The sequence below is a fragment of the Ambystoma mexicanum genome, chromosome 12 (assembly GCF_040938575.1).
Source record: "Ambystoma mexicanum isolate Mex_15411 chromosome 12, UKY_AmexF1_1, whole genome shotgun sequence".
Taxonomy (NCBI): Eukaryota; Metazoa; Chordata; class Amphibia; order Caudata; family Ambystomatidae; genus Ambystoma; species Ambystoma mexicanum.
In genome coordinates this window covers 5,169,921-5,192,462 of record NC_090936.1, presented here as the reverse complement: position 1 = coordinate 5,192,462, position 22,542 = coordinate 5,169,921, and the positions used below count along the sequence as shown (strand labels likewise).

The 22,542-nt window shown below is 46.0% G+C and overlaps 1 protein-coding gene across 2 annotated transcripts in view; it reads right to left on the bottom strand.

Annotated features, from left to right (window-relative positions):
* Positions 1–22,542, bottom strand: part of OPTN (optineurin) — a 198,742-nt gene that overhangs the window by 62,142 nt on the left and 114,058 nt on the right. For both annotated transcript variants that reach the window (XM_069627795.1, XM_069627794.1), the window contains exons 9-12: positions 18,864–19,013; positions 7,153–7,246; positions 2,649–2,807; positions 1,236–1,378 (exon numbers count right to left, since the gene is read on the bottom strand). In XM_069627795.1, the coding sequence (XP_069483896.1) occupies positions 1,236–1,378; positions 2,649–2,807; positions 7,153–7,246; positions 18,864–19,013 (546 nt within the window). The remainder of the gene's footprint in view (positions 1–1,235; positions 1,379–2,648; positions 2,808–7,152; positions 7,247–18,863; positions 19,014–22,542) is intronic.

Sequence of the window (22,542 nt, the reverse complement as noted above, 5' to 3'; positions counted from 1 at the left end):
ATATTATTGCTGAGGGGACTTACTGTGGAGAATAGTTATTGTATTGTCCATTGAAGGACGAATACAGGGAGGGAGGCAGAGCGGCCTGCAGGTGCATGATGAGGGGTTCTAGGAATGAATGCAAGGCGAGGGGCGCTGGGTTTTTCCACTCTCCGCCCCTTCCACTTGTGATCTGCTCTTCGGCTGAGGGTAGTCCTAACTGAGAAGGGCAGGGGAATGACCCATAAAGAGAGGGCATTCTATGGCAAGAGTTAGTTGGAACTTGATCCCCCCTCACCCCCGGATGATGCAGTCTCGCTGAGTGAGAGGACGCTCTGCCTCAGACCCCGTTAGCACGAGTGATCTCTTCACCTACCTGCTCTGGGATTAAAAACTGTCATAGTGGCCAAGATGTAGGTGTCTTCTAATTCCTGCCCAACGGTGATGATTACTTACTATATATGTTTTTATATATCTGAATATATGTTTGTTCATGTATGCCAAGGTCATATATATTTAGCTTGAATAAAGGGCCTATAACGAGCCATTTTCATTGTTATTATCATGATTAGTCTAGCTGTCTCATCGTGTGTAACGGTATTACCGCCGCATTTAAGGGTCTGCCAAATCACGGGCTTGGTGAGCTGGGGGCAAATCTGCCAGGATTTTGCCGATTTTCTGCGCTATTACCGCCGGCGGTAATAGCGCTGAAAATTCCCAATTGGGCTCAATGGGGAATGGGGACTTACCGTTCCGCCAAACCCATGATCCGGCACTAATAGCGCTGGGGGGTTTGGCGGTAACGCTAATAGCCCCGGTGATAATACCGCCGGGGATACCGCCCAACTCGTGATGAGGCCCCAAGTGTGATTTTGTGCTCATCAGAGTTTTGTCAGGGGCAGAGGGGGAACGTCTGTGTAAAGGTTCCGCTCATGTGGCCAAGCAAAAGCAAAACAGGAGGGTGCCAATGGAAGAAAGGAGGTGGAAAAATGCAGTAACACACACGCATCAAAATGACTAGTGGCTCGGCATACTAATAATACACTAACAGTCTTCAGCCGAAAGGTCCCATCAAGTCACAGCACAAACAAAAACAGAGGAATGTCTTCTCCGCCTTCACATTTAAAAGCCAATATAAATTCACAATATTGTGCCTGTGCTACTCTGAATCCTTTTAATACGTGTGGGAATCGTAACAGAAAGTATTTTTTGAAAGAACACAATTTGAAGTAGACCTCAGGATGATAAGGCCTTACCTGCCCACATGGTCCAGGTCTTCCTTAAGTTTGGCGTTTTCTTTGATCGCGTACTCCAGCTTTATGGCAAGGTTCTCCTTTTCCTCGTGGATCTTCTCCCTTGCGGCTCGCTCCGCGTGAAAGTCCGCACAATACACATCCAGCTGAAATTCAGAGATTGCGTTCACACATGATCAGAAACCCTCCTGTAACACATGTCCATAGCTTGATTCTTCAGCGGAACCTCATGCGGGCGCAGACATGGCAAAGTGATGCCACTGGATCCGGGGCAATGAAGGGGCCACAACGGTGCATCTGACTGGTCCGAAACCCAGCCGCACTTGGGGGTGGTCCACAAGACAGCACTGGTTACAGTCACAGGCCAAAGACTGATCCTGGAGGAATGCAGTGTTTGGTCGTACGCCTCCAGGCATTACGTAGTCAGGGGTGGACTGGCCAATAGGGAACTCTGGAGATTTGCAAGTGGGCCTCTGCACCCTGGGCCTCTTTTGTGTGCAGTATTTCCAAATGTTACCATAGGAAAAGGCTTGGGCTAGCTGAACATGTATAATATGGGGCCACTTTGAACATTATTTCCAGGGCCACTTTTGGCTCTCAGTCCACCCCTGTACGTAGTTCACCACCAAGGGCGCACCAATGGCGGAAAGAGAGGGTGTTCCGCTTTAAAGAGATTGCCAGCATTATGTGCCGGAATGCCTCCAGGCAAGCTGGGGCGATGTCTTGGAGGGTAAAGTTACCTTTGAAGGGTTCAAGGACAGTGTTTGGTGCCTCTTTGCAGCATAGACACCCCCTTTTATCATCTGAAGAGGAGTGTTAAAAAGAGAAAGAGACACTCCATGAGTGCAAACCTTACGCTTTTCATGGAGCTCTGGGAATTTAGCAACCCAAATCGAAACAGACTTCAGGCGCATGGCTTCACGAGATTCACAGCGAACAATGCTGTGACCCACACCTAGGCACTAAACAAAGCACCGTTGTGGGTCGGAAACTGCCATCTGCCTATTGCAAGCCTTACATCCCAAAAAAGGCTTAAAGTAAGAAAAACACAAATCACCAAGTCTGAAAAACCCATAGGGGCAACTTCCCAGATCATTATCTGTGGTTTATGGAGGAAAAGAACGGAGGCATGAGAGCACGTGGCTCCAGAAATATACCAGTGATGCCCCCTGCGGAGCCAGTGATGCCCATAATGTGCGGAAGGAACTGGACCAAAGCTGCACCAGCACCCCCCCAATATTCCAGACCCAGCCGACACCCCACCCTTTGCTTGGGAGGAAGGCAGCCATTAAAAATATGTGTTCCTTAAAAAAATGCTCTTGGCCAACCGTAAGCCACTAATTCTACTCTAAATTTCAAAGGTTAGTTGTAGAAAGACTTGTGCAATTTAACCCACTCTGGGGCGAACCTGAGCACCTGAGCACGGAGCAGCGGTATGGTCTCCATCTCCTCTTCTTGCTTGAAAAGCTTCTGCTTCATGTCATCGATCTGGAGTTGTTTTGCGGCCAGGGCTTTCTCGGTTAATTCCAGCTGCTCATTCAGCTCATCCACAACTTCTCTCGGCACCCGTTCAGACTGCCAAGAAAATAAAAGACAGGGAAATTAACATAAAGGCAGCGCACTGTATGCCACAAGTGAACTCAATGTGCGAGCAACAGGAGAAGCAGAGGACCCAAGAAGGACCAAGATCCTTCCTGCTTTACAGGTGCTTGTGTTTGTGATATAATGAGGTGAGGAAAGAGCCACAGTATGAGACAAGACACAGGGTTTCGGTCTAGTCTTTGAGACTGGAGATGAGTTTGGCTTCAGCAGGGCATGAGTTTCTGAGTTTACTCCATGTAGAGCATTGAGCACAAACACGGTGGCCTTGAAGTGTATTATTTTACTGACCAGTGGGGCAAGGGGAAGGTGGGTGAAATGTCGCCCCGCGCGCTACGTGCAGAAGGAGATTAGTTACCATGTTTTGGACAGGTTGGAGACTGTGGTGATTGACTGGCTAAACATTCTCGATGGGTTAACTATAGTATTTCATCTCTAGAAAGGGCTGCAGTGACTACTGTGCACGTAATCATGACTAAAATTATGACTAACATTAATTAAATGTTCTTGTATCTTTTCATTGAGTAGATCCCAAAAACCGGTCTGGATTTTGATATCCGTTGGGATAAAAAGCAGGGCTCCCAATTCCACCAAGACCAAAGTGGCTGCACAAAGAGTCAAAAGGTTACACCACGTTTACTCCAGGTCAGAACAGAATTCAGCAAACTAAGTCTAATGGCTCGAGATAACATGGTAAAAGAAATTCCAGTTCTGAAACTGTTAGCACAGAATTCACGACAGCCAGCGACCAGCAGCCTGGGGGAGATCAGACCCCACAGAGAGCTGTGGAACCCCGAGCCTTCTTAATTACTAGTGTTCAACTACCGCATGATCTTTAATGGCCTTGCAGCACAGCTACTATTTCTACATTTTACACCACCTGCTTTTCGCATTCTTGATGGCCTTTAGATGCCTCTGTTCAGTGAGATTTTCATAGCAATGATAATCCTTCCTGACCTGCGTCAACTCCAGAACCTTTTGCTTGTACTGGTATATTATTTTTCCTTATACCTTAGGGAGTGGGAACCTTTTTCCACACTCATAATATTTTACTCTTTTTATGAGTGTCATTTTTAAGACTCTCCATAGTGTCTTTTTGATTGTATCCTCTTTGACAACTTTTGGCACATACTGCCTATTGTTGCTGGGTTGTCCTATGGGCTCCCCTTTTAACTTTCTCTGGGTAACCGTGAGAGCACTACAGTTCAGAAGGGTAGAAAGGATCTTTGGATCTCTTCTACATTTTATTAGGTGAAACCAGCACACCCCACCTTATGTGGGGTGCTGCTGAGATACTGGGTGTCTCCTTTCTCATTCTAAATGCAATATTTATGTTACAAGGAAAAACGTACCTTTAATGGCTGGCGGCAGTGAACTTTTTTATTAATTCAGTGCAACTTTACCGTGGGCTGTTTTACCAAAATGGTCTCTGCCTTCTTTTTTCACCATTTTAATGTTTCTTGTCCTTTTCTTGTTCCTTCCCCTGACCTCCAGGGTGAAAAAATCCTTTGTGTCCATTTTGCCTTCGGCGGTAAACCTGTGAATTCCCCACGCAGGTTTCAGAGTGTCTGTGAAGGCAGGGAGCGAGGGAGCAGTCCAAACCTCTGCAGCCCTTTGTCTTCCAGCCTGACTGCGAGAATCCAGTTCAAACTGGGAGGCTGGCTGTCCTGAAAGGACTGCCAAACCCTCAAGTTTGAATGTTGTAAGGCTGTTTGATTGGCTGGGTTCCTGCCTTAAAGTCTGACCCTGGAAGCTGAAGAGGTAGTCGACCACTGGACCTGAAACCGAAAAGGATGATTAAGAAAACACGGGTGAGACTATTTACACCGACCGCAGAGCCTACTGTGTAACGGGAGGCTGCTCTTACCCTTCCTTCCAATTGACCTGGGACTCCAAAGACAACGGCCCCAACCCAGTGACTGGTGAGAACCACTAGACTCAAGAGGACCTGCATTTTGAGCCATCCTACGTCATGCTGCAACCTTGCGGGCTGCAATACCCTGGGACCTGAAGCCATTGTGCGGTTCACGGTCTTCCGAATTCCAAATCTTGCTGAAACTTTGTGGGCATCCTGCTGGTCCTCTAGGGATGTGAAGAAAGTCTGAATAGTCCATTCACCAGCGTGCTGGACCTTGCAAACGACAAGAAACTGACCAGCGATATTCTGTCTTCTTCTGGCTCCTGAAAAGGGTGCCAAATCCACAGAACCGCATCCAGCCACAATGAAACTCTTGCCTGGAGCCTTCCCTGTTGATCCCTACTCATCAGGGATGTTGGCCCATCCAGGGTGCTGTCTTCTGTCTTCATGTCAAAGAATTTAGTTCCTGGGTTTTTGGCTGCAGATCCTAAGTCCTCCTGCTGCAAACTCTTCTTCTCTGCTGAGGTACTGTGCTGGCTGGGGTATTACTTACCTAAGCCTCTTGTGATTCCTGTGTAGTTTTGGGGTGTTTTCTGTGATTGGGAGGCCTCTCGTCCAGTTCACCCAGGCCTGTTGCTGGAATCCCCCTAGGGTGTCCTCTCTGAAGTCCCAGGACCCTCAACTAACTTTGAAAGTAGAATACTTACACTTGTTTGAACAGTCGTCCTCTCAGACTCTGACTTTGCCTGCAACTGAGCCCTATCTGACCCAGCCTACGGCAGGTTCCTAGACCACTAGGGTCCCTCTTCTGCCTCTGAGAGAACTCATGTCATAGAATTGGGAAGGGCTGGATACTTTAATGGGTATGACTTGTAAAGTAAAACAAGGGTCGAAAAGTCTACTTACTTGTGAAAGAGTTTGTTGACAACTGTCCTCCAAGAGTGAACAGTTAAGTTCTTATTTACCGTGGTTCGGGAGAATTCTCATTTCTGTGCCAATTCCCTTCAACCTTAGAGCCCCGCAGCTCTGTTGATGGACTTTAGGACTTTTAATTTTAACCCTTGAGTGATTAAGACCTTTTTCTCACTCTCATGTGTTTTGATCTGATTTGGATTATGTGTTTCCTTTGTTTTTGGAGTCTGAAGCTCCATAGGCATCTACTTTTTGTTTGGTGACACATAGCACCTTCAGTGCAGTGTCACAGAGACAGCCTTCAGATTTCTCATAAGGTTTAAAATACCTTTTCTTGTGTGAACTACTGTTCCCAAGAATAGTAAAGTGAAATGACTTTACTTACCTTTTCTCTTTGTAGGTCCAGCACACACTATCTATGTGGAGTGCTGGGGGGGTACTTAGTAGCCCCTTTTCCTACTTACTCCTGTACCATTTTTTATGTTACCCTCATTACTTTTAATGGCTGCTGGCAGTGGTTTAATTTTCACACCATTGTGCTTTTCAACCACAGGCTGAATCCTCAGCTGCAGTATAGCACCCATGGGGGAACATTGTGTGAAAATGGATGGCCGATCATCTTTTTTCGCCATTTTCAAATGCATGTCTCTCTTTCAGCAAGTGACCCTACACTTCTCATGTTTAGCAAGACCACACTTTTGGATTGCACAGAAAAATCTAAACTAGCATTTTGGACCGACAGTAGTCTGACATCAAGGATAGCCACTAACCACAACATCTTCCCAACAACAAACATTCAAGCACCAGGATGTGCAATGCGACCAGACAGTCCCAGCTCCCAGATACGGATAACACAGAAACCATTTTTGTAGAAAAACAGAGGGTGGGTGAGGCGCGCACTCTGGTTCCCAGTGTTAGATACCTGCTGCATTTCAAGGTGCTGTTCTCCTCCACGCGCACAGAAACCATCTCTTTGCATGGGAAAGGAGTGGCAAATACCTTGTGGCACTGACATCTTACAGTGCTATCCACACTTAGTGCCCATCTGCGGTAAATGTAAAAGTGCACAAGTAAAAAGTGTAAAGCGGTAGAAAGATACCCGCTGCCACCAGCCCATCTTTGACACATTGTAACTGAAGCCAAAAATCCATTACAGAAAAAGTTAGAAGGGTGCAAAGTATCTCAACTGCACTTCACTTCAGGCTGATGTGTGCAGTTGTGTCAATACAAGAAATCCATAGAGAGAGAAACGCTCTCAGTACTGATAGTCTCAGCGACTGATCAGTTTCCACCTATTAATGAGCAAAAACACAAGGGGGTAAAGCATGAGGCTTTACTTGCGGCCAAAATGTCAGGCCGCAAGACCAAGCAAAGGAAAACAAATGTGTGTCCCAGCCTATGAGAGGAAAGCAGCAAGAATAAAAGCTATCCCAACTCCAAAAGGTACCCTCTAGTATCACAAAGTATGTTAGTCATTTTTATGTCCGTTTCTTAAGATGCAACTGGACTAAAAGCCTGCTTGATTTTCCAGTGAGTGTGTGCACATTTTACCTCTCGCATTTTCAGATCTTGAATGGTTTTCGTAGCTTTGTCCAGCTCAGAATGCTGCTCCTTGTATGCTTGCTGCAAAGTTTCATACTCGACCCTAAAATAGGGTGATTACAAACAAATCCTGATTAGTCAATGTGCCTCGCCTCGCACAAACCCTCATTTCAAATACTACAATGCTTGAAAATGTGCAATAACAACCCAACATGTTTTCAACGGCCCTTGCAGGCTACACGCTTATTAGAACATTCTGGAAGTTCTGGATAGCCAAGGTGATCTGGGAACTTGGGACACATCTATTTAAAAAGGTGTCATGCTCAGCATGAGAATGGTATTACCTAATTTGACCCCCAAACAAAACAAAAACAACATAAACCCTCCCAAAAAATAAAAAATAAAATAAAAATCGATCAAATTATACATTTGACAGATTCGATGCAGTACCATTCGATTGGTTTTTAAAAATACCAAACATGTGGAGCAGAGGTTGCGGGGGTGTTCCCTGCTACCCATGTTCGGTATTATTGGTCTTAGGGGACTACAGGGATGTCCCCCGTTTCCTCAACATTGGAGGCGGGGGAAGGAAAAAAAATAAAATTTAAAAAAAGGCACCCTTCGGTATCGGATCCAACCCACATTGGAGGGATGGAACTGATGCCACAGGGGTGCAGGAGAAACTGCGGCAGCAAGCAAACAGGTAAGAAGGAAGAGGGGGGGTTGGTGTGGGTCAACATTTGTTTTGTTTGGCCGAAATAAAAAGCGACTCACTGAGAAATTGACTATGGTCAATTCCGCCGTGAATAATTTTACTACGGTAAAACAACCCAAATCCATGAGAGCGCAGAGCTATTTGCATGCCTGGCATTTCTACATAGACCAGCCGGAGGGGGCACCATCGCATTTTCTGCACAAAGGGGACAAGAATGGCAAGAAGAGGGTATTATGAATTAAAGTTGCCCTGTATGTAGTTTTTCAAACCCCTCCATAAAGATAGATAAATAGAAAAAGAAAACATAATTGTAATTGGCTATTTATAACGTCGTTAATATCCAGAGATTTCTAAGCACAGTGAAAGTGAAATTGACTTTACTTACCTTTTCTCTTCGTAGGTCCAGCACACCCCATTGTATGTGGAGTCTTGGGGGGGTTATTTAGAAGCCCCTTTTCCTACTTACTCATGTAACATTTTTAATGTTGCCCTCACTACTTTAAATGGCTGGTGGCAGTGGTTTAATTTTCCTACCATTGTGCTTTTCTATCGCAGGCTGAATCCTCAGCTGCTGTAGAACACCCACGGGTGACCATTGTGTAAGATAGCCTGGTCTTCTTTTTTAGCCATTTCTTGTTTGTCAGGTCTTTCTTTGGTTTTACTCTGCGTGCCAAACCAGGTTTAAGCCCTATGTTTGTTTTGCCTTTGGCGGGCTTCAGTACTGAAACCCGCCTCTGGCTCCAGTGTGTCTGGAAGGGCAGGAAGTGAGGGAGGTGCCCGAAACTCCCCTGTCCTTTGTCTCCATGGTTACCTGAATGTACCCAGTCCTGATAGATTGACTGGCTGTCCTTGCAGGACAGCCACCCTGCAGTTTGAGTGACAGCTAGGCTGTGCATGAACGGGAGAACCGTGCTTAAAAGGGGAGGCTTCTTGGAAAGAAAAAAGAGTCGACCATTGGGAAGAACAACCTGACGAAGAAACCATGAATGAAGCTTGCTGTATCCTCCTGGACCATTGAACTGCCCGGTGAAGCCCTGCTGCTGTGCTAAAACTTCTGATTGACAAGAGATGATCCGGAAAGGACAACCTCTTCCCTTGGGTTAGTGGGACCAACTAACCCTGAGACAAACTTGGCTGGAAGACCTTCCCCAACTGGCTGTACTTCTTTGCTGCTGCTGGAAACGAGTGCCAGGGGTTGAGAAATCCGTAGTCGAGTGCAACGTCTGTAAGCTGGTCAAAAGCTCCAGGAGTGTCCCGAGGACCCTCCCGAAGCAGGACAACCCAAGCTCGAGTCTCCTCACCAGAGTGCTGGACTCAAGGAGTGAAGGAAGCCCAACCAGTGTCCAAGATCTGCGGTGGTGCCGTTTACTGAGCGCTGAAACTTCTTAGTGCCGCTGATCTGAAGAACGCCCATAGCTGCTGCTGACCTTTAAATTGCTGTGCAGGAGTCCTCCAGACGTTCTCCCTCTTGTCCCCATGACTGAGGCCCAGGAACACAGGATATGCATCACTGCAACCAGACAGAAGCCAGCTGGACCCTCCTCTTCTACCCAAAGGTACTGTTCTGACTAAGGAGTACTTCCCGCTTTGATTGCAGCTTGCTCTTGTCAGTTAAGACTTGCAGTAGCTGCTTTGTAGAGTTGATTACAGCTCTACCCTTCACATGTGTTACAGCTTGCGACCCAACAGTGATTTTTCTTCAACAAACTCTAAACTTTGTGCAAGACTTTTACTATACAAGAAGTGCCTCAGCTCCATAGACTTTGCTCCAATTGACTTTGGCTGCCCTGGCTCCTGCAGACTCTTCTAGTCCATTTGACTTTACTTACTGTCCCTCATAGGTGATACATTGGTTTTTAACTAATATTGCTGGGAAAGGTTGTTTATCTAGATTTCATTGGGAGATTTAAAGTGCTCACATGCTCTGAGAACCTGTTAAACCTTTTTTCCTCCTTCCTCTAACCTTTCATTTCTACCAACCTCAGAATTTACAAAGTGCAAAAGTGATATATAAATGCCATTACTGTCCTAGTTAGTGAAGTCACCTCAGGGTGTAGGAAGCATATTAGGGAGAATTGACAGAAATGTGCTCATTCTCCTGTACCTTAGAGACCCCAGTTCTTTGTGCTGGACTTTAGGACTTTTAATCTCTAACCTGAAGAGTGAGACCCTTTTTCTTCTCACCCTCAAATGTATTTTTCTGTGATTTGGACTCTGTGTTTCTTTTTGACTTCGGAGTTTGACAACCTCCATAGGCATCTTTTTACATTGTGTCATACAGCACCTTCAGTGAAGTGGCACAGGGAAGTCTCCTACGTTTCCCAAAGGCTTAAACACCTTTTCTTGGATAACTACTGTTTCCCAGAGCAGTAAAGTGAAACTGACTTTACTTATATTTTGTAACTTTCTAGACCCAGCACACAGTATCTTACCATAGCGTGCTGGAGGGGTTACTTAGTATCCCCTTTAACTATTTTCCCATGTAACATTTTGATGTTACCCTTATTACAATTAATGGCTGGTGTCAGTGGTTTACTTTTTACTACCGTTGTGTGTTTTTACCGCGGGATGCAATTGCAGCTGCAGTAACACACCCATGGGTGCCCATTTTGTCAAAATGGCCCCAGTGTTCTTTTTTCGCCATTTCTTGTTGGAAAGGTCCTTCTTGAGATTTACTCTGTGCGCCAAACCAGGTTTGGTCCCTTTGTTCATTTTGTCTTTGGCGGGATTCACTGGTGAAGCCCGCCTCTGGGTCCAGTGTTTCTGGCAGGGGCAGGAAGTGAGGGAGGTGCTGAAACTCCCTGTGCTTAAACCCCTTGGTTACAGGAATGCACCCAAAGGTGATTGGCCGGCTGGCTGTCCTTAGAGGACAGCCATCCTGCTGTGTGATTGAGAGCAAGGCTGGAATGATGGGAGAAACCTGCCTAAAAGGCGAGGCTTTTTGGGTTGGAAGGCAGAGTCTACCACTGGACGAAGGAATCTGAAGAAGAACTTGAGAACTTGGAAGAGACGCTTGCTGCAACTCCTGGACTGTTGGTATGCCCGGTGAAGCCCTGCTGCAGTGCTGAAACTCGACTAGAGAAGCCCTGCAAAGGACAACTTCACCCCTTGGGTTGGTGGCACCAATCAACCCCGAAGTGAACTCGTTTGGATATCCTCTCAGAGCTGGCTGTACTTCCATTGCTGCTGCAGGAACCAAATTGCCAGAGAGAGGAACACCAAACCGAGTGCACTGCTTTTGAGTCGGATCCATGTTCCAGGAAGATCTTCTAGACTGCCTTGAAGCAGGACTGGCCAAGCCTGAGCCACCTCAACAGCGTGCTAAAACCCAGATGCGAGGAAAGTCCAGAGTGGTATCCGTGAGACTGCGGTGGTGCTATTTGTTATAGACGCGAGGAGCTGAAACCACAAAGTGCCGCTGAATTGAAGTTTGCCAATTGCTGCCACTGACCTTCAATTTGTAGTGCGGGAGTCCCCAGACATCATCCACCTTGTCCCCACGACTGAGGCCCAGGAAGAACAGGATCTGCAGAGCTACACAGGAACAGAAGCCAGCTGGAACCATTTCTTCTAACCAAAGGCACTGTAAAGTTAAGAGGACTTACCTCTTGCTGTGTAGCCTTGCTTGTTCTCAGTTGAGACTTGTCCCTTACAGAGTTGCTTGCAGCTTTGCCCCTCAAAAGTCTAGCTTGTGACCCTTCAACTGAATCTTATTTCTAAAATCTTCTCTAAAAACATTGTGCAAGACTTTCTTACCTGCAAAGAAGATCCTCAGGTCCCCTAGACGTTGTGCAATCACCATTGGCTGTCCTGGCTCCCCAAGAGACTCCCCTTTCCCCCCCAGAAAGGGTTAATTTACTCTGCATTGGAAGGTTTTAAAAGTACTTGCCTGGTTGTGAATTATTTGTTAACCTTTGTTTTATTCCTCTATTCTATCTTTTACACCTAACTGAGTATTGCTCTAAATGTACCAGTGATGAATCTATGTCCACAGTGTCCTAGCGATTTAAGTCACCTGAGGGTGTAAGAAGTGTGTGTGCCGTCCCCACTCGGTATCGTCTAATTTAGAGAAATTCAGAGTGTGTTTTGAAGTGTATTATAAGTATTACATATACTGCTCCCTTTTGACAAATGCTTATATAACTGACTGTGAAATAAATAAAAAATTGTTTTATCAAGAAAACTTGAGTGTAAGAGTTTGTTTGAATACTTGTCATTTTGAATCTCTGTGTAAAAGCCCTACGGCTCACATTGACCCCGCTTGAGAAAAGCCTGGCTGCTCAGCCACACTACCAACCTGTGTAGTACAGAATTATACCAAAGGTTGGGTTACCTATTGCCAGGAGGACAAGGCTGCTGTAGTCTCCCAAAGGGTACGGCACACAATATTGCCTAACAGAGCATCTATAAAGAGTATCTAAAGAGTATCTACTTGCTTTTCCTTGATTCTGAGTGTATTTCTATTGTTGCACATTGTCCTTTTTAAAGAATGCTTATTTAAAAAGGGACCGTTAAATAAATAATTATTTTACTAGAAATCCTTGAGTGTAAGTGTTATTTGGATACTTGGATTGGTGCATTTCAATGCTACAGCTCTACAGTTCACATTTACCCCTCTTGAGATAAGCCTGGCTGCTCAGTCACGCTACCAACTTGTGTAGTACATTCCTATACCAATAGGTGGCTTACCCAATACCAAGAGGACAAAGGTTGTGTAGTCTCCCACAGGGTCACTACATCTATTCTTGCCTAACACCCTCGTATTCACAGACTAAAGCTGTCTTGTCCTAGGGGTCCAATGAGCCATTCTGCCTCCTCTGGTCTTCCTGAGATAGGAAGCAGAATAAATTGCTTTAGAGTTACACCCAAAGTGGAACATTGGGGAGGGGATTAAGCCCCCACCTCCCAAGGCTGCAGCACAGACTGAGGAAGCATGCCTTTGGCATTCTTGGGACTGAAGTATAAATCTAACATTTTGTCCCACAATACCCGCACTCAGAAGCGGAAAACAATCTCACATTCCGTAAAGTTGGGTCTCCATACTGGTTGTATATGCATGGTCAAAAGCCCTTCATTTGAGACTTTTGCTTGTATCTGTGATGGTGCCTACGAAGCTCAGGGCCCAGTAATCTGAGTGTGACATTTTTGTGGTCACTACAATATAACAGCACACATTAACCTATGGCTTGTAACATGGCCCTATTCCTTTGAAATCTTTCCGGCTGTTTCCCAAAATCAAGGGTTGGATTAAGACTTTGCCCAAAATGATCCCACAGAAGCAGAGCCCACAAAAAGGGCATCTGGGGGAGTCTCTGTGGGGGAGTCTCTCTGGTTTCCCCTGCACCATGTGTTCTAATAGCATCAAGAGGTTTTTACCCCATGTGGGCATAGGTCCCTTGAGTCTCAGAGCTCTATAAGAACAACTCGAGGATTACGCTTCTGAGAATACCGTGGGGCACAGCAACTCAGAAAGGGTATATTGTGGGCAAGTGGGTATATTGGAATTCCTGACGCCGTTCCTCGAGCTGTTGATGCACCTCAGGCTTGCCCCCAGTAGAACAACCAGTAACTAGTTCTTCACCCAGTGGCCACTTGCCCGATGTTCTTGAAGCTCCGCCTGGTTAGAAGGGTTCCCTCTGTTTGGACACTACACTGAGGGTACTCTGGTCTTGTTTGAGGGCTGAAAACACAAAGTCAAGGCCCACTATATGAGTTTGATTTTCAGTGTTCTCAAATAAAGAATCGCAGAGAGCAGAGGATGGCAAGTGTTCATGAAGCCCAAGGTACAGGATGTACAGACTATTTTCGAAGAGCTGGGGCTGTCAAGAGTGTCATTTCTAGATTAGCATTTCAATGTGTCCAAGTGGCGGAGGCACCTGGGCAGGAGGCGGGAGTAAATGCTCTAACATGTGAGAAGAAAACTGGGAAGACTACATGCAAGAAGCATCTACTCATCATGGGCCTGAGAAGCCAGATGCCGGCAGATTTGTGGGGAATGTTTACCTGTGTCTGACTGGGGGGTCAGAAATGAAAGCCGGACACAAAGTTGCCATGTTTTTGGTTAAAGACTTTTAAAATTAATTGGGTTGGGGAAACACCTCTGTACCTGCACTAAGATGAGTTTTCTTACCTATAACTAAAAACTAAGGAATTGTCTGTCAGGGTGTCAGAAATCAAAGCCACCTTTGTGTCGAAACGTTCTATTCTGACCCACACACTGCAAACAAAATAATAAAGTGAAAAGGGAAATGCTTTTAACCTGATGCTTGCAAAAAGTATTAATAAATAAAAATAGAGCAACTGCAACAAATTTTCTCCAAGATGAAAAGACCTTGGTTCCAGAGGGGGCTCCCTTTCCCATCGATTTTGCAATGGTGTAACAAAGTCTCTCGGACTAGCAGTTCTTTGTGTCTTTCTTGGCCCACAACAATCCTTTTTGTTATATAGCTGTTTAACCTTGTAAATCCTTATCAAATGTTCCTTCTTTGCTCAACAAACACTGCCTTGTCTTGGTTCTTTCTCATTGGTTTGCAATTTGCCTGGTATGCTCCCCTGCGAGGACTCTTCATGCACTTCCAATTGCCTGGTGTACTCTCCTGCCAGGACTTCTCATGTACTTGCATCTTTCTGATATACTCTCCTGCCACGATCCCTCTTGCACTCAACTGCCTGGTATGCTCTCCTACCAGGATTTCTCTTGCGCTCACAACTGCCTGGTGTCCACTTTCCAGGACATTCTCATATGTTATAGTTCTTCTTTACAACCAAGTAACATATACCATTCTTGGTTTGTTATATCTACTTGCTCTCATTCAAGCTTCCCCCACATTTGCATTCACTGCTTAGTGGGGTTCAGGTTGGCAATCTGCCCTTTCGCTTCACAAACAATCTTTGTAGCATTTCACTTGCTGTAACTTTACAATGTTCAAAGTCTCTTTGGCGCATTGCTGGAATGCAGCGGGATCACCACTCTGCTCTGGCAGACTCACCCGCTCTGTGTGGCATCTACGGTTTTGCTCGCGCTTACACAGCGTTCCTCTGTAGCTTGCTCCATAGTCTGGGCGGCTCTGACCTTTCTCCAGCTTCTCTTGTGGCTCTGCTCCTGCACACTGGCTTCCCTGAGGCTCCTGGTAAGGACCACGCTGCTTCTCTTGGCTGCCGGATGCCCGGGGTTCCTCTTGTGGTTCCCGGCATCTCCACCGTCCGCCTGTCGCACCACTTTTCAGTCCTCTTCTGCTGGGGAGCTCCTTTGCTCCGCCACACTGGTTCAGGCCTCCAGCTTCTGTCTGACTTTACTGGAGAAGCCACGTCTTCTCCAGAGCCGCTTCTGCTGCTGGTTCAATTGTCATTTTTTAAAAGGTCCAGCGTACTGTCATGCCACCGACACGTAGATGCCGCTGGCGGCTTTGGAACGCTTGGCGCTGGCGGCGCCATTAGGTTGTTCCATCTTGGTATTTCACTTCCTGGGTTTGCGGTCTAGTCTTTTCTGTTCTGTCTCTTCGTTTCCGCATTTAGCTGCGCCCTTTCTCCCGGCTCAGCGTGTTGCAAATTTGTTTTTCTGCTCTGCTGCTGTGCTCCCTCGCTCGTTCACTGCGTTTTCTACTTAGTTCTGCCTCTGTTTTCCCTTCTTTCTGCCTTCCGGTGGATTTCGAGTATTTCGCTACTCGCCCTTTCACGTCTTGCCTTCCTCTTTGCTTCGTTCTTTCTCTCTCTCCTCGCTCGTTTTCTTTCGCAGCCCCGCTGCCCTGTGCTATCGCCCTCCCTCTTTCCGTGTTCGTTTCATTTCGTTTTCTTCTACTTACCCTTTCCTTCTGGCTACTGCTTCCATACCTCCGGAGTACCGCCTTTTGCTTCTATACTCCATCTACTTCCCCTTACCTGTATCCGGTCTCCTGCCACGCTACGTCTACAACGTACTCCTCCACTGTGTGCCTACCATTCAGGACGTCTGCTCCAATATTGCTCCGGATCACCTTCCATCTAGTCCTGGACTACTCATACAAATCAACAATCCGCTGCAACAACGTACTCGGAGAGGTTTTTTTTAAGCGGCTGCTTTTTTTCCTCTCCCATTGGTCTCTGCGGAAGAGGAGTACACTGCTTCCCTGTTTAGCAGGGAATCAGGGTGGCTTCTTATCGCGGAAGACCGTATCTCTTCTCAAAAAAGAAGAAGTCTAAGAAGAAGCTCCTCCGGCGTGAAAGTTAATCGGAAGAAACAGGTGAGGAGGAAGGGGAGGTAGACATTGATATTGCTGATATACCACCTATAACGGCTGAGTTAGACACGTACAGGTGTCTGCATCCAACAACTAGCACGCTCATTACGCTTGTTGCTCTGTATCAATTCCTTCATCCTCCTCATCTCAGTACTCAGGTGGTTGTGGGATTTGAATTCCGCTGATCTTAGCTGCCGATTTAGGTGGTTGTGGGGATTAAGGTCCATTGATGGTTTCTGATGTTTAGCATTTGGAGACTTGTTCTCAATAATTTCACATGACAAATCAGTTCCATAAAAAGAAGAATTGGAGCTTGTGCTTTTTAGAACAGAAATGGAAGGTTGGTCTGAATGATGTTGGGAAAATGATTGATTACTTACCCTAAAGGGGAGGGGTGGACAGATATATGGCAAGGCATAAATTAGTTGATTAGCAGAGTTTGCTAATTAAAATTGTATTGATTAGCAAACAGACCCATTTCATTAGCAATGTAGTACAATATTGTTAATGCCACCAGATACAGCATTTTTGCATACAGCAAAAATAAGACATTACTCAGAACAGTTAGGACTTGTAAATTCATTAAAATACAGCTATACCTGCAGGTTGGGTAACTTAGTTTACCTATTTGACCTAAGAGAAATGCACTCAACCCATAGCAATGGATGACAACAAATTTAAATGCGATATCTGTAAAATGGTGCATGTCACTACAAATCCGCTTTATGGTTGGCACACTTCTACCACCCAGAGGCCAGCTATGCACAGTGAAACTTTTATTTGACATTTACTGCAAACAAAGTAAATGTTTAATAAAGGTTTCAAGCACCCCTTGCAAATGGTACTTGCCCTTCATAAAATCTACTTGACTATGCGAGTGGGCGAAAAGACTGCGAGGCGTGGATGAGTGTCTGTAAAATGTAAAGGGTTAGCTGCATGAATAGACACAAATAGATATGATAAAAATGCCCTGAAAACAGTTTGGCCAGCTGTCTCCTGCGGGTAGTAATATATAATACAATCATAATTATGAAAGCACGTTGAGCTCTGCACGCTTACTACAGTGTAAGGTAGTGCAGTAGACCTGTAGATGTACAGACTGGATGGAACTATTGATCACTACTTTGGTAAACATCCAGTTGGCTTTGTGTATTCATTATGTTCGAGGAAAGAAAGTAGGAGACTAGGCAGAGTGGATTGCGTAGCAAACAGGGAACTGGGCCAACTAGGTGCAATACTGTAGTTTGTGGTCATCTCACTTTCATGGCAACGGTATAAAGCAAAAAGCTGATACGATAGAAAGTCGATCAGTATGGTATCAGCTCATGGGTTGATGGGTAGATGCATGCAACCAGCAAGTTACAGAACTGGGTTTGCCATCAAAAGCATCATGTACATTTTCAAAAGTGTTCACTTGTCAATATGATGCATCTTCCCCAACAAACGTCAATATGAGATTTAGACATACTAACCTAATCTTTACTGTAATGCAGGGAGACAAGCAGTGTTTCACTGTGTCAATACTGTAATTATTCAAGAACCGACATGTTTAGGATTGGAATTGCATGACTGGCTTTAAAAAAATATAAAGTTAACACATACTGGTCTTTGCCAGACAGGATATAGTTAGCTTAGCAATAGTATCACAAACTATCATCCCGATTACTTCTGGCTTGCAATTGTTTGAAAAAGAAAAATGTAATATTTGCCTAGCACTCCCACACAGGCTTTTGGCACTTAAGAGTGGAGGAGATGATTACTGCTGCACTTTCTCTCCATTAGCACTTGAAGTGAACAGAGACAAGAGAGTGAAGAGAGCACCAAGGGCAAGAGAGGAATGCAGGGCTAGCTGTGCCTTGATTTAACATGGCAATTTAAATAGCAAGCTTTGCTACACAAGTGCCAATCTGATTAGCAAACCTTCAGAATTGTATAGCAAATTGCTATGCGACACAGCTTATTTTATACCTTGTATGGCAATAGGGCATTAGGGTGTTAGGTATCAAGGTGTCTTCATGGGCTAATGGGGGATACCATGTCTCATCCAATGAAGTCATGACATCTCCCCGGTAGTAGTCTCCTCCCATGTGATCCTCCCTCATATAGCCACCCCCAGGGTCAGGATCAGGTAGTGGCTGCCGTCCCCTGGCTACATGGAGGTGGTCACACCTGGGGATTCTGTGATGACTCCATTGAATTCATCACAGTGCCTACACGTGTCTTAAAGTAGACTAGTAAATATTATATTGGAGTCAGGTTCATTCACACTTAATGGGGGCCCACTCTACCCCAACACTAGTAAGTCCAAATTCTTCTGGCGTCCCTCGTTTACTCGTGCAGAGAGGATATGGTCTATGTCAGTCTGGACTGCTCCTTTGGGATGGGGTTAGACTTCATTAGTCCCCCTTCTCTCATGACACAGACACGCTAAAGAATCATGGTAAATGCAGAGGTTTTCAGTGGTTTATGTTCACAGGGCCGGTGGATACTGGCTAGAGAATATACAAGGACTGAGCCATAATGCATATGACATAAAAGCTGGCGGTGCCAGCGGGGCATAGCAAGCGCGCAGGAATCTTCATCTCACTGCATGAGGAAATGCAGCACTGCTTGCGGATTTCATCCAATAAGAGGCAGCAGTCCCACACTTTCAAGATGGCGGCTGTCATAAAAGGGTCAACACCTCAATAATTAATACCATGCTCAGTGATACACGGAATGCTGTTCGGAAATGACAAATAAACATGAGCTGTTACGCTGTTATAATTTCCACCTTGACGGAAACTCACATGTGGTGTTCTATTTTTGATTGTTCGATTTTGCTTTCGGACTTCATGCTTTCCACCTGAAGTTCCAACTTGTCAACGGTAAACTGAAGCTTCCGTTTCTCTTCACAATGCGGTTGCAGCTCAGAAACCTTCCTGTCAAGCTGCTGGCACCTGTTGTACAGAAATAAAACGTAAAATAAAAAATAAATATCAGCCACGTGATCAAGGCTTGAGGAGTGCCGACTATACACCCCAGTGCCACTTCTGTCTGGCTTGCGTTCTACACCATAAAGTCTTCAGGTCCTAACGTAGCCTTTTCATACAAGCCAACCTTAGCCACAAGGCACTACAAAACAAAAAAAGGGGGAAAAAAAGCATAGCTCAGTCTGCAAAGGAAGAGTGTCACATTCACTTTTCAGCCCGAGCTGCATGCAAATGTTAAGGCGATTTCTACACCGTCCTCAGATGTGCAAACATCCTGCCTAATGGCGAACTAGGAATTATAACCCAACAGGTAATCCAAACCTTTCTAAAGGGGTAGCAATGGCAGAGCAGCCAAGCTCCGGGGTGGTGGTGGGGGGGCGCTGATTGGTGGCAAAGCTCAGTTTGACCACAGAAAACACATTAACACCGGTATACGGAAAGAATCTACACTTTAATAAAACTCTTAGCAGGTCAACATAGCTACGTGCCACAGGCATAGCACGTGCCACAGGCATAGCTACGTGCCACAGGCATAGCACGTGCCACAGGCATAGCTACGTGCCACAGGCATAGCACGTGCCACAGGCATAGCTACGTGCCACAGGCATAGCTACGTGCCACAGGCATAGCACGTGCCACAGGCATAGCTACGTGCCACAGGCATAGCTACGTGCCACAGGCATGGCACGTGCCACAGGCATAGCTACGTGCCACAGGCATAGCACGTGCCACAGGCATAGCACGTGCTAGAACCAGCATATGCACATAAAAAGGGAGTAGCAGATTGGCCACAGTATTTTTTAAATCAAAGTAGAATTCATTGAATTTTTTATAGCAGATTTTGACGCAAATATGTGTGGGAGGGAGGGTTTAGGAGAATGATTTATGTAGAGGGGCTTGGGGGAGGCCCTAAGGGGTATCGACCCTCACGCATATTGGCAGCACAATCATCCAGAAAAAAGAAATCCGATGAATTCTTCTTCGATAAAAAATACTCAACCAAATCACGTCATACTATATAATAAAAGGCCAGATGTATGTCCGAGCGGTCATGCGCCCGCTTCATCTGTTACCTGCGCTGGAGGGAGCCGTGGCCTTACGCATTGTGAGAAACCTCGCGGAGCCCTTCCTAGGTGGCCAAAGGGAGCTTGACATGCTCAGATCCCAGCCCTGGGGCCGAAAGAGCGAAAGCCAATCACCTGGATGAGGGAACCCCAGGCGAGATGTGTTATTGTGCCAGAGAAGGGCAAGATATCTCAGGCTTTCATGGGCTGTATTGTATCTACCTCCCTTCCTCCTGTTAGATCTCTCAGGCCCAGATCCAACAACCCCTCCATACGTAATCAGTCCTCTAAGGCCCCAAACCTTGTTACACCCAAAAAGCAGAACTCTCAGAATCATTATTTCACCGCTCTCCATTTGAATACTCCAAAATTCTTTTTTCCGTTCCTCTAATTATCACTTTCCGCATTCCCAAACTGATCAGACAAAACACTACGGTTCCCACAATCCCCTTTGTTCACATCACGACCCCATCTATTCCCGCATACCCTGCAAACCCTACCAATCCCGTCCCTCCGATTGTCATTTTCCAAAATCCTAACCTACTCTAACAGGACACTACTGTTTTCACCATCCCCTATGTTCTGTTCTTCATACCGGTCATTCTTGTCCCTTACACAAACCTTTCTTATCCCGTCCCTTAGAATGATCTGACACTCCAACCCCACGCCCCCCTTTTCCAATACAAATACTTTTTCACACCCAAGACAATGGACTGATGTGAAACCGGTTTACCTGACATGTCCCAATTTGAGGGTCAGGCAAAGTCAGGCAACGGACTCAAATCACACACACCTGACGCCCCTTCCTTTTCCCCACAGGGATAAAAGGTGGAGCAGGAGAGTGCAGGACAAGCAAGGCGAGTACAGCAGACAGCACGCCGAGACAGCTACCATGCGGCAGCTCAAGAGAAGGAGAAAGGGGGCAGGAATCAAGAGGGTGGCGAGGAAAGAAGCGACCTTGCCCTTTTTAACCCAGGCCGGCGGAAACTTTGAGGATGAGAGCCCACGACCGCGAGCAATAGCTCAAGTGTCCTGCAGCAGATGTCAACGGTACACAGGGCAAGCCTATGCTGATTAGCAGGAGCGAGGGACGCTCCCGCACCCGTGGTACCGGCCTTTACTCTAGAGAAGCTAAAAGCCAAGCGGTTCATCACAGCCGGTGAGTAGAGAGGGAAACCGATAGGAACTGGGCTGTTTGTTTGTTTGTTTATTGCATTTATAAAGCGCACCAGACCCAGGAGTAGCAGGGCACAGAAGGTTATGCGAAGCTTCAATATGTTACAAATATACAGGCAAAATACAAACTGTTGACGTTACATCTGAAATAATACAATATAATACAATATACAAGACTTAAGTTACACTTAGAGGCACAATAATTTACAACTAGGTAGTTGGAACTATACACAAGTTACAAACTCGCAGTGGGCTGTGTTGAGTAAGAATCGCAGAGTGGCATGTTTTTCAACCAAAGCTGATGAACTGTGAGCAGGCTGTAAAACGTGCGCAGAGGGAAAACAGCGCCATGTAGGTGCTAACTCAAAAGACTCTGGTCCAGCCCCATATGAGATAAACTACAAGTACCAGAAGGCCACAGGGAGTCCAGCAAAATAGGTCAAAGTGGTCCTACAGAGAGAGGGTCAAGCAAAATCCCTGTACAACTGAAAGACTTTGATCTACAAGCATGGTGAAAGAAAGGGAGGTGAAGCCCGCAGCAAGACAGCATTAAAAGTAAAGAGGGGTGAGCCACTATCACCCTGCTTGAGAGCCATAGTAAATCCGGTGAAGGGAGGCTAAGAAGCGAGAGGGGTTGGAGCCCGGCAGAGGGGGATCCAAGGGTGAAAAGTTGTCACTCTGACATTGAGAAAAGTGAAAGCAGAAGTTAAAAAGACGGCAAGAGAAACCAGAAGGAGACGTGCCAGTAACAAAGCTATTACCTAAGTACTAGAAGTCAAGAGAGGTCCAAGGCCGGCAGAGGAGATCCAGGGGTGAAGCTATCATCCAAGCTTTAAGAAATGGAAATGACATATAGAAGTAAGGAATACCAAATGTAAATGGTCAGCCCAGAAGAGGGGGATCCAGGGGTGAAACCATCACCCCCCTCTCTGAACTTTTGGATTACAACTGAGAGGGGTCAGCCCAGAAGAGGGGGACCCAAGGGTGACAACGTCACCCAGTGAACTTTGGAAACAAACTTTCATTTGGTTAAAGGAACTTTTGTTTTTGTTATTTGAACACATCACACCCCGAAGGCAAGAGACTTCCAAAGGAAACAAGACTTGGCCATCAACCGTCCTGAGAATTGCCTTAGAACTGTCGTCTCGTGCTGGAAAAGCCTGAGACTGTACTGTGCTTCAAGCTCCGATCTAACTCTGTGTGTAAAACGTGGGGAAAGGAGACCCAGGCCACAGCATCCTGACATTTTATTTGGG